At 36.1% G+C, this 12,164-nt stretch overlaps 1 protein-coding gene across 1 annotated transcript; it reads left to right on the top strand.

Annotated features, from left to right (window-relative positions):
- The first annotated feature begins 844 nt into the window (after positions 1 to 844).
- On the top strand, positions 845 to 9,697 carry LOC129528452 (histone-lysine N-methyltransferase 2C-like). The gene is made up of 2 exons (XM_055368847.1): positions 845 to 953; positions 8,970 to 9,697. Exons 1-2 carry the CDS (start codon positions 947 to 949, stop codon positions 9,695 to 9,697), a joined length of 735 nt encoding a protein of 244 aa, XP_055224822.1. The 5' UTR covers positions 845 to 946.
- The last annotated feature ends 2,467 nt before the right edge of the window (positions 9,698 to 12,164 follow it).

Below are 12,164 nucleotides of genomic sequence, written 5' to 3'. Positions count from 1 at the left end.
GTTGACTTCTGTTTATCCCACAGATTTCATTCAGAGATTCCTCTCTCAGCTCTTCTTGTTTTCCCCGTTTTTTCTCTTCCCCTCCTCTTGAATTTAAAATCATAGTATCTGAAAGTGATTATAGTCAAAAATCTCAACAGAGATAACGCTGTAGGACAGGGGCCCAATCTTTGGGGGCAGAAGAGTGTTTAAAGAAAGGTTTTAGGTTTTCAATTATAATTCTTAATAATTATGACAAGGTTCATCTTTTGTAATAATTATTCAGCGTTTAATTGCTTAATAGACATCCTAAGCACTTGAAACTGCATTACATTTAATTATCACAGTAATGTTTATTATTCCCGTTTTATACCTGAAACTCAGAGAGCTTTAGTCTAAGTTGTTTAGTGACACAGCTAGAAAACAGCAGCCTGAATACAAATAGAGATCTGATGCCAAATTTGATCCTCTTTACGTTATATGACAGTCTTTTCAATTTGCTGTGCCAAGATTTGTTCTTTCCACACAGTAGCACCTAGCAGTTATAGCGCCTTCCTCTCAAAAATTATATTTTAAAAGTAAAGATCAGAGGCTATTCATCTTGCCTCAACCCTTCCTCCTTTGCAGGAATCCTAAAATGGCTAGAGCAAGTTAACCGTAGGTGAGCATTGAGTAAAGATCACCATTTAGGAGGCAATCCTTATAGCAGGGTTACCTCTGTTACTATCTGCAGAGACAAAACAGATACTGAGGTATTTATGAACTGTGCAGTTCCCAGGACTGATGATTTTCATGATTACTTATGTTGCAAAACATAAGTTTAAAGATAAGCCATCATTAATGCTATCTTACTTTTTAGACAATCGGGAGAAGATAGCAAGATGCTAGTGTGTGACACGTGTGACAAAGGGTATCATACTTTTTGTCTTCAACGAATTATGAAATCTGTACCAACCAATGGCTGGAAATGCAAAGTAAGTTGTTTATTTACTTTTTTAAATCCTCTGTATGTTTTATACGGAGAACAGACAAATCGGATATCTATTCAAATCTATATATTACCATCACCTTTTTAAAAGCAGCTTTATTGACATATAACTGACATACAGCAAACTGTACACTCTTCAAGATAATGAACATAGTCATCACCGTCAAAGTTTCCTGGTGCCTCTTGGCTTGCTTTGTGGCTGTTCAAACCCAAACCCTCTGTCTTCCTAGTCTGCTTTTTCACTATAGATTAGTATTCACTTCCTAGAATTTTTAATAAAAGCTTCAGATAGTATATACTCGTTTTTGGTCTGGCTTCTTTAACTCGGTGTAATTATTTTGAAATTCATCCCTATTGCTGCACAGATCAGTAGTGATTCTTTTGTATTACTGAGTGCTGGAGATACCACAATTTGTGTATTGAATCACCTGTTGGTGAACATTTGGGTCGTTAAAATTTTGAGCTGTTATAAAAAATGCCGATGAACTCATTAACTAACTTCCTACCTCACTTGGCTTCTGCCCCTTCAGGGTGAGGTGTTCAGAGCCGGGTTGGGGGCAGTGGGGTAGTGGAGATAGCCCTTGGAATCCAAGGTGCGGTTTAGCTTTTAAGCTTAGTCTTCCTGGGCTGCTGGTGTCGCGAGGTTGAGGGATGGAGTTGACCCTCAGGTGCTGCATGGGCCTGGAGCGGGTTTTCCCTGGAGCTGGAGAGGGCGTGATGGCCCGTGTGCGGGAGTGGAAGGCACAGCATTGTCATTGCCCTTCTCGGAACTGCTTTCTCTAGGGAGGAGGTGGAGGGCCTGGGAAAGGAGGGTGATGTGGCCAGAACCCCTGGTCCCTGGCGTGGGGAGGAGGTGGGAGCAGACGCAGAGAGATCCTGTACCTGCACCCTGTCCTCGCCAGTGAGGTTTGGCACCTAGAACTGCAAGCAGTATTACCAGGTTCTGCTGTGGTCTTCAGCAAGTTCTACTAGACATCTGCCTGAGTGGTGGGGGTTGAGGGGAGGGGCTTTCTCTCCTTGGGGGAAAAAGAGCTGCTGGGTAACTGTGCTCAGCTGTGGCTACCTGGGAAGTGGGGCCTGAGGGCTGAAGGATTGTGATGAACTCTGGCCTGCTTCCTCAGGTAGTTCAGATTCCTTCTCTTGCTGAATGACTTATCATTGGAAAGGAAAAACTCTGCTGTTTGACTGATTTGTATATTTACACTCTTATCTTCACTCAGTTCCTCTACTTGCCTTTTTACTTTAATACGAAGTTGAATTTGTAATTCATTTTCTTTCCTAAGGAAAAAGGACATTTAAGACTATAAGTTTACCTTAGGCTATAGCTTTGGCTGAAGCCAAGTTTATTGTATTTGTAACTTTATTTATGTATATACCTTAGCTAATAACTTTATGTTTTTTTAAGTTGTGCTGAAGTATGTTAATTTATGCTTTCATTTCATTTAAACAGAGAATTTAACTAAGGTAGGTTTTTTAAAATAAATGTTTTGATACTTGAAGTATTGACTTTTTAAAGGTGTAGCATTTGTGTTTATTAATTTCATTTAGTTAGATGAAGTCCTTTTACCTTATTTTTTGACTTGTTGATTCAACAAGTTACAACTGACCACTATTAATTGTTCCTCTCAATTTATCATATTTTTAAACAAATAACTTGTGGCTGTTATTTAGCAACAGTGTTAATATGTTGTGCTTTTTACCAGTATAAAATTGTTCTTTATTCTATGTAATGTGTTTTTTGTTGAGGGATCAGGAAGGGCAGGTATTTTGCTTTGCCTGACACTATGGCCACGTAGGGTGTTAGTTTAACAGTTGAATGGTTATCTTTTCACATCTTATTTTGGATTCTTTTGTGTTATAAAAATGTATCTTTTGAAAGCTTAATAGAGGTCACTGTTTGGATTGATGGTTGCAATTGAAATGCTTGGCTGTTTTGAGGCAAAATTTTTCTTATAATTTCTTTCTATTTTTCTCTTCTTTTACTTCCTGCAATGATTTATAATTTAGAATCTCATTTTGTGAATGTAAATGATTATAAATATTAAAGATATAAATTTTCTCCCATTCCCCACTGAAAATGAAGTTTTTATTCCCCTTTTCTCTGATTCGATTAACCTAGATTGTAAACCTTGTCACAATTTTCTTGCAAAAATATATTTCCTCTGTTAATTCCAACTTTACCCTCAATCTTTTGGAGTCTTGGTTGTGATCCTTTAAAAATAATTATAAATTTTTTGAAACCCTACATGTCGGAAAGAGACTGTTCCTTTTAGGCTATAAGAACTTGGCACAGTATAATGTTTCATATTACAAATTTTTCTTTTTTATACTCTGAAAACATTTTCTTCAGTTTTTTCAGTTTATGCTGTCACGAGAAAAATCTTAACTTGAAAAAATTTAATCATAATCCTTTTTTTCTTCCTGAAAGCTTTGGGAGATGTGTGAATCCCCATCTCCGCCCCCACCCCCCGCCCCAGCACCTTTTTAAAAAAATATATTCACTTAAAAAATTACCTTCTTTACACTCTCTAATAATATCTAGTCTAGTAACTACTGGATAATTTTTGTCTCTTGCTCTTAATCTTCTTTATTATGGTTTTCATTGTCTTGAGAACTGGTAGAGAATTCTGGGTGTCTTTCTCAGCTTGTTCTGTCTCCCCTTTGGTGTGCTTCTTTTCGATTTGCTCTTTGTAATCTGCTATTCTCTTTTGAGAGTGACAGAATTACATAAATTCTGGGAATACTATTGGATACTTAATCTTTTTATTCTGCTCTATGAAGGCACTATAGTGTGGTGGTTCAAAGCTTATGCTGTGGAGTCAAACTGCAGTTTTTTCAGTTACTAAATTGATGATCTTTGGCTACCTGTTGAACTTCCCTAAGTCAGTGTATAGAAGGTTAACGGTACTTACCTCACAGGGATGTTGGATTTACTGAAGTGGTATCTATAAAGTGCCCAGCACAATGCCTAACACAAAGTAAGTACAGAAACAGTTACCATAGAGTTTTTCATGGATTGAAAGGTTTGTCCTTTGAACCATTTGAAGAATGATCATCTTTCTCTGCTGTTGAATTCTTCTGTAGTTCTCTCTGTAGTCTTGAGTCATAATTTGCTCATTTGTTTGCATTTAACATTTGAGTGTTTACTGTGTGCGAACATCACTGTAGTGAAGGCTAGAGATGTTGGGGCAAATCAGTGTGCCCCCACAGGGCTGTCAGTCTAGTTTGGGGCTGCTCCCTGGTGAGCTGGAGTGGGGGTGATCTTTTCAGGATCTTTATTGTAAAACAGTCATTGTCAGATGGGTTTCTTTGTCCTATTTTTATCTCAGGAATGTCTGTTCGTTGGTATATTATGCGTTTTTAGAAAGTTTTTACTTGAAAATAAGTTCAAACTCTAAAAGTTGGAAAAAATAAAAATAATACGTGTATCCCATTTACTCAGATTTATCAGTTGTTAGCATTTCATTATCATTGGGCATGCCCTCTCTCGCTTTCTGTGTGTGTGTGTGTGTGTGTGTGTGTCTGTGTGTGTGTCTTTATTCCCCCAACCCCCTACTATTTGAGGGTTAATTACATACATTGTGCCTTTTTACCACCATTTCAGTATGTATTTCTTAATAGTAGGAATATTCTTAAAAAAAATCACCATCCTGCTATCAACTTCCTAAACTTACATCAATGTCGTATGTTTATCTAATGTACTAGCCATGTTCCAGTTATGTCATTTGATCTTATGTCCTTCATAGCCTACCCCTTCCTCCAAGTAGATTCTAGGATTTAGTTTTTGTCATTGGTATTTTTGAAGAATAGAGTTCTTCTCGATATACTTCTTTTTTCTTTTTTCAAACAGAAATTTCCCCATGTTGTTTTTGATAACCCCTTACAATTACATGAGAGGCATGCATTATTGGCCAGAATACTGCAAAGTGCTGATCCATCCTCAGGGTATCACAGCTGGAAGCACACATTATTCCACTTTCCCTCATGAGAATCACGTGGTCAGGCTGTTGCCCAATTTCTGTTCCCCACTCCTTTGTATCTAATAAAGCAGTATGTGAGGATACTTTAAGACCATGCAAATATCTTGCTTTTCCTCAGAATTTCCTTCTAGATTTGAAAAACTTACTCCCTAGCCCGGGTGTGGTGGCTCACACCTGTAATCCCAGCACTTTGGGAGGCTGAAGTGGGTGGATCAGTTGAGGTCAGGAGTTCAAGATCAGCCTGGCCAACATGGTGAAACCCTGTCTGTACTAAAAATACAAAAATTAGCCAGGCATGGTAGTGGGTGCCATGTAATCCCAGCTACTCAGGATGCTGAGACAGGAGAATCGCTTGAACCCGGGAGGCAGAGGTTGCAGTGAGTCGAACTCATGCTACTACACTCCAGCCTGGGTGACAGAGATAGACTCTGTCTCAAAAAACAGCAACAACAACAACAGCAACAACAACAACAAACTTACTGCCTGATGATGCCGTTTTAACATGCTTTCTTTTGGTTGCAAATGATGCATTTCCAGCTCTCGCACTACCACCGCATTTACCAGTTAGCCCTCTGCTTTCTTTTGTAAGCAAGAACACTTCTTTCACATGTTAAACTTACTTACTATTAATATTGGCTCATGAACTCCTATTATCTTCAATCATTTACAACTCATTACCTAATTATTTTTTGGCTCAAATAGTCCCATACTTGCTGTCAGTTGCTCCTTCAAGCTGGCACTGGTGTTCTGCTCTCACTGCTTATTTGAACACTTCATACTTTTTGGTGTAACAAGATGTTACAAGCTCATCTTATACCTCCCGTGCCCCAGTCCTGGAATAAGTCCATTGTTAAATAAGTAACCCACATTCCTTTAGTGGGGAATGGGTGCTGGGTGTGCTCATTGCTACTGGAGGGTGTTTGCTTCTTCACCCTTTCAGTAGGTGGCGTCAGGAAATACATGCATGTGTATACACTTACAGAAGTTTGTCCAACCCATGGCCCGCAGGCTACATGTGGTCCAGGATGGCTTCGAATGTGGCCCAACAGAAATTCATAAAATTTCTTAAAACATTATGAGGTGTTTCTTTTTTGGGGTGTGTGTGTGTGTGGGTGTGTGTGTGTGTGTGTAGCTCATCAGCTATCATTAGTATTAGTGTATCTTGTGTGTGGCCCAAGACGATTCTTCTTTCAATGTGGTCCAGGAAAGCCAAAAGATTGAACACCCCTACATGTTATGTATATACACATAAATATTCATATACATATACATAACTTAGAAATAATGAATTTATACCAGCACCTCCAGTTCTTATCCTTCTCCATTGAGTTCTTTGCCTTTTCATTCTTGCATGTCTGTTCTTCTACAATAAAAATTCTGGGTTGTAGAACAGCACATTTATTCAGTTGCTCAATCTAAAAAGCAAGTCTGCTTCAGTTTGCTCTCAGTAATAGATTTTATTCCCCTTTCTTTTCTTAGTGATTTAATTTTTTAAATATAGAAGGTATGAGTATACTTTCAAAACTCAAAACTATATGAAGTTTTACTCAGAATTGTCACTGTCTCTTGTTTATTACTTATACCGCATTTTCCCCAGCCTCTTGGAAGTAACTAACTTCATTGTTTTCTGTTTTAAACCTCCTGTTATTTTTCATCTAAGAATAAGAGGATATATTGCTCTTTCAGTGAAGGTAGCATGTTGTATATGTTCTTTTGCATGTTGCTTTTTTCATGTAATAAAATCTGGAAATCACTTCCAGGCAAGTTAGGCAAGTTCAAGAGATCTCATTCTCCTTTTAAACAGCTGCATAGCACTCCATTGTGTATCTGTGCTATGGGTTACTCAGTAACCCATGGTATTTCAGTAGTTTATGATATTTTGCATTATAAATGATTTTACACTCCCTGGCTTTGTGCATGTGTGTTTTTGAATTCTCAGGGACAAATCTGTAGGGTAAATTCCCAGGATTATTGCCTCAGGAGTGTACACATATGTAGCTTTGTGAGATACCGTCAAATTCCCTTTTTTGGGGCTTACGGTACTTTGCATTGCCACCAGAGATGTGTGAGAGAACTTTTCCTACGTCTTTGCTAACAGGATGACTTGTTCAGCTTTTGAATGTTTGTCTGCCTTCTGGGTGAAAAGTAGTGTATCAATGTAGTTTTAATTTTTGTTTATCCTAAGAGTGAAGTTGATCATTTTTTCATGTGTTTAAGGGTCAGTTTTTATTTCTTCTCATGAATTGTCTGTTCATGTGTTTTGCCTGTTATTGAAGATTTTGGCATTTTTCCCTAAATTTAAGAGTTCTTTATAAGTGAGGGATGTAAGCCCTTATATGTGTTACATGATGCAGATACTTTCTGCTAGCTTATTTGTTCTTGTTTTTTTTTTTTTTTTTTGCTTATTTGTGTGAGACTGTGTCTCACCCTGTCACCCCGGCCATAGTACAGTGGTATGGTCATAGTTCACTGTAGTCTTGACCTGGGCTCAAGCAATATTCCTGCCTCAGCCTCCCGAGTTAGCTAGGAGTTATGTGTACCACGAAGCCCAGCTAATTTTTTACTTTTGTAGAGACAGGGTCTCACCATGTTATCCAGGCTGTATTATGTGTCTTTTGACTTTGTTTTTATTATTTTTTTTTTGCCATGCAAAAGTTTCTTTTTTATGGAGTTGATTTATTAATCTTCTTTTGCTTCTGGATTTTTGAGTCATATTCAGAAAGCCTTTCCCTACACTGAGGGTATAGAGGACACAGATAGTCTTCTCATTGCTGGTAAGCAGTATGTTCATATTGTCTAATTTGTTTGAGTCATAAGATAATGTCTTTATCCCAAAGACATTTTTTGCAATTGCTGTATGTATATACATTACAGTAACTAAATCTTTTAGTTAAGAGATTCTGGAAAAGAATTGACAATGGATCTAAAGTAGGTTAGTTTCTCTTGAAAGTTTTTTTTTTTTTTGGAGGGGGGAGGTCATGATTAAAAATATTTTGTACTATCAGATCTGTTATTTGGTAGTTTTCTTTTATCCTTACCTGTAGTCTTTCAATAAAGTGGGAAAGAAGATGAGATTTCAGTTTGGTATCAGAACATGTATAGGCCTGGGCAATATAGTGAGACCCTGTCTCTACAAAAATAAAAAAAAATCTGGGCATGGTGACACATGCCTGCAGTCCCAGCAGTTTGGGAGGCTGAGGTGGGAGGACCACTTGAGCCCACGAGGTTGAGGCTGCAGTGAGCCATGTTTGTGCTACTGCACTCCAGCTTGGGTCACAGAGTGAGATTGAGATCCTGTTTCAAAAAAAAAAAAGAACATAGATAAATAGATAAATTTTCGTCACTGATTGGTAAATGAGGCTAGCAGTGTCTTTTTACTATAATTTAAAAATTACCTTGATGAGATTGAGTTAAAGGTTTAACATACTGGTATCCTGATTTAAAATTTACCAGTGACTATGTTTCTGATATCTAAGTTTATAGATTTTCGGAGATTAGTCTTTTAATTTATAGACAATGATGAAGAGCAAGGATTACATCCAAAGAATATTTTGGCTAGGTTGGCAGGTATGGTTAAGCAAAATAAATATTGGTGGTTAGCAAATCTTTTCTGTCTGTGCTTTTGAGTCTATAGTAACTTTGTTACATCTGGGTATCTACTATTAGAAAATGCCTACACATTCTAGATCAGTCTTTACTTTTTAACTTAGGTACCTCACATAACATGATTGATCCTCATTTTCTTAACTAAAAAATGAGTATGAGAACTTTTCCTGTGTAATTTTCAATCCATTTGTAAGTACTTAAGTTATAAAACATGTTTTCATTAGGTTTTCTGGTGTGTGGCTAATTCTAATCCATAAATCCTTGTATACTTTGGCTTTCATTCACTTAATAATTGTCTGCTTTGATGAATACCTTCTGATTTAAGTTCTAGTGTAGCCAAATGTTTTATATATCTATAGTTAGAAAATTTAAAATTTGTTTGTACCTTACCATAACAAATGTTCTGAATTTTGTAGTATCATCCCAACATACAGTGAATACCGAATTGGAAAAACAGATTTCTAATGAGGTTGATAGTGAAGAAATGAAAATGTCTTCTGAAGTGAAGCATATTTGTGGTGAAGATCAAATTGAAGATAAAATGGAAGTGACAGAAAACATTGAAGTCGTTACACACCAGATCACTGTGCAGCAAGAGCAACTGCAGTTGTTAGAGGAACCTAAAACAGTGGTATCCAAAGAAGAATCAAGGCCTCCAAAATTAGTCATTGAATCTGTCACTCTTCCACTAGAAACCTTAGTGTCCCCACATGAGGAAAGCACTTCATTATGTCCTGAGGAACAGTTGGTTATAGAAAGGCTACAAGGAGAAAAGGAACATAAAGAAAATTCTGAGCTTTCTACTGGATTGATGGACTCTGAAATGACTCCTAAAATTGAGGGTTGTTTGAAAGATGTTTCATACCAAGGAGGCAAATCTATAAAGTTATCATCTGAGACAGAGTCATCATTTTCATCATCAGCAGACATAAGCAAGGCAGATGTGTCTTCCTCCCCAACACCTTCTTCAGACTCGCCTTCACATGACATGCTGCATAATTACCCTTCAGCTCTTAGTTCCTCTGCTGGAAACATCATGCCAACAACTTACATCTCAGTCACTCCAAAAATTGGCATGGGTAAACCAGCTATTACTAAGAGAAAATTTTCTCCTGGTAGACCTCGGTCCAAACAGGTAGGGTGATTTTAATGATATTGAGAGAAAAGACATTGGAACAATTCTATAAAATCAGAAGGTATATGTGTAGTTTTGGTGTGGATGGCAACTTTTTCTGTCTTCAGATAGAACTTCAGTGTAATGTTGATTATGTGTTTCAGCCATTATTTTTTAAATGCTGTTAATGAAGAATGCCATTTATTAAATTTGAAGGGATCTTATTTGGAATTTCAACTCAGTTGGGCCATAAAGATGCAACCTATTGATAATAGTTTCTAATAGAAAGAACTTTAAAAATTCTTTTAGTTCTGTGCCTCAGTAAATATAGAGCCTAAAATACGTATAGTTTTGGGTATACGTAACTAACATCTATTATTTCCTTCTAATACATTTATTTATTGATATTATTCGTTGTATATATTTTTAACTGGATAAACATCAACATTTATGACAGGAATTTTCCATGCTGGGGAATTTCTCATTTTGGTGTTTTTATTAATTGCTAACTCTTGTGGGATTTCTCTTTTCAAGTAGGACTTATTTCAATAGTTTCATGGAAAAAATCTTAGAATTGTACTATTGATTTTCAGTAAGTAAAGATAAATCTTCCTGTGTCTGCTTTACATCATGTACATTCTACCCTTTAAGAATGAGTACCATTTCTTTTTAAGTGAGATTTAAATAAAACTGCATGGCAAAATGAGGATACTATAGGTACGAATTATTTATTGTTTTACAAATTTGCTACTTTCTGAAGTGTTTTTAAAATTGCAAGATAAATAGTGGAGAAGTGTTAATTCACAATAGTAATTTGGAGTTTTAAGTTTCATGATTGAAATTGCTTCAAGTTAAGTTTTAAGTTTCATGAATTAAATGGATTAAAGTTTGGCTTTTTATAGGAATAATATCTTGATTTTAATCGTATAATTTTTAAACTGTAAGGCCAGGCTTTTAAGAAAATCATTTTTTAATGTGAAAATTAGTCTCCTCTATATCAAACCCAGATATATTTTATTCTCTAAAGACAAGGTACACGAAAGGGAAAGTAGTTGTCAGATGGGATTTAGCTGTTTCTGCATGGCAAAGACGTGTGCAGTAAAACTAGGCCGCTCTTTATATATGCCTTTTTCTAAGTATTTTCCTTGACAGTTATTTCTGCTCTACCACGAAAAGTTTTTCTTCTCAAACCAGTTGTTCTCCTTTCCAGTAAGTTTTTGGTTTTGTTTTGAATAGCTATATAATAATTATGTCGTTCTGACTCTGAAAAGACTTTAGCAATGGAAATTTGAATCTCAAATTTACTTTTGGTTGATATATTTACATTCTTTAAAGATACTGCTTCATATGTATTCCTGTTAAATTTTATGTATCTCTCCTTCCTTGAAGACTTTTGTTTCAATGGAGAAACCAGGTTCAATACATTAGGACTCTCTTTCTGTAGATTTTATGTTCTGAAATATTGGGGAGGGGGGTGTATTTCCAGGCTTATTCCATCTTATATGAGCCATGTCCTAGTATTTTGCTGAGCTCTCTTTGAATTCCCAAGTCCGATGATAATCTTTCTATTTTTCTGCCCCTCTTGTTACTACTTCATCATTTGCTGCTAATCTTGTAAGCATTTTATAGGCTGTGTTTTCCCTCCCTCCAGCTTTTTAGTTTTCCAATCTTGGTTTTGGTTATCTAGCAAACAGCCTTCACTTGATGATGAACCTGCTAGTATAGTGCTGTTATTAGGGAGAGTATGAATTGAATAGTACAAGATAGATCTTCCATTGGTGAGGCACTGGGACCATAACTTGCAGGAAATATTCTACAGTTAGCAGGAATGTGTATATACATGTATTAGAAATACTGAAGTTCAGTATTCTGTTACATGAATTTCTTTGATATTAGGCATTTCTGTATTATACTTCTTTTTTTATTTACTGTTGCTTCTACGTATTCTTCACATTGGAGACTGGCTGTAAAATAAGCTTCATTTTCCAGGCTGTGATTGTGATGTAAGCAAGATTCTTTGGTTTCCAGCTATTTTTTGTTAACGTCACTGGCTTTTTCATATTTTGTTGAACATTACCAATTCTTTGGTCTTTACCAGTACAATAAATACTAACCAAACAAATGTAGATTTACCTTAAGTTCTGTTTCATGTTGGGCAAATTATTAAGTTGATTTTAATGATTTTCTATAATAGTATTATATGAGCTTTTCTAGGAATTCATTTCAAAATTAAACGAACATTTTAATAGGAAACATCTGAAAGATCTATTTTGTGATAGCTAGTGATTGGATTATCAGATGTTATCTGGAGGTACAAGCTAGCCAACCAGTAGAACTGTGAGCCAGTGCTGTCTAATAGAAATATGATGCAGACCATATGTGTAATTTTAAATTTTCCAGTAGTTACACTTAAAAAAAAAACAGGTGAAATAAATTTTAATCTATTTTATTTAACCTGGTATATTCAAAACAATATTTCAGGATTTAGTATAAAAAT

Source organism: Gorilla gorilla, chromosome 17 (genome assembly GCF_029281585.2).
Source record: "Gorilla gorilla gorilla isolate KB3781 chromosome 17, NHGRI_mGorGor1-v2.1_pri, whole genome shotgun sequence".
Taxonomy (NCBI): domain Eukaryota; kingdom Metazoa; phylum Chordata; class Mammalia; order Primates; family Hominidae; genus Gorilla; species Gorilla gorilla.
Note: the sequence above shows the minus strand (reverse complement) of the source record. Positions and strands in the feature narration are given on the sequence as shown.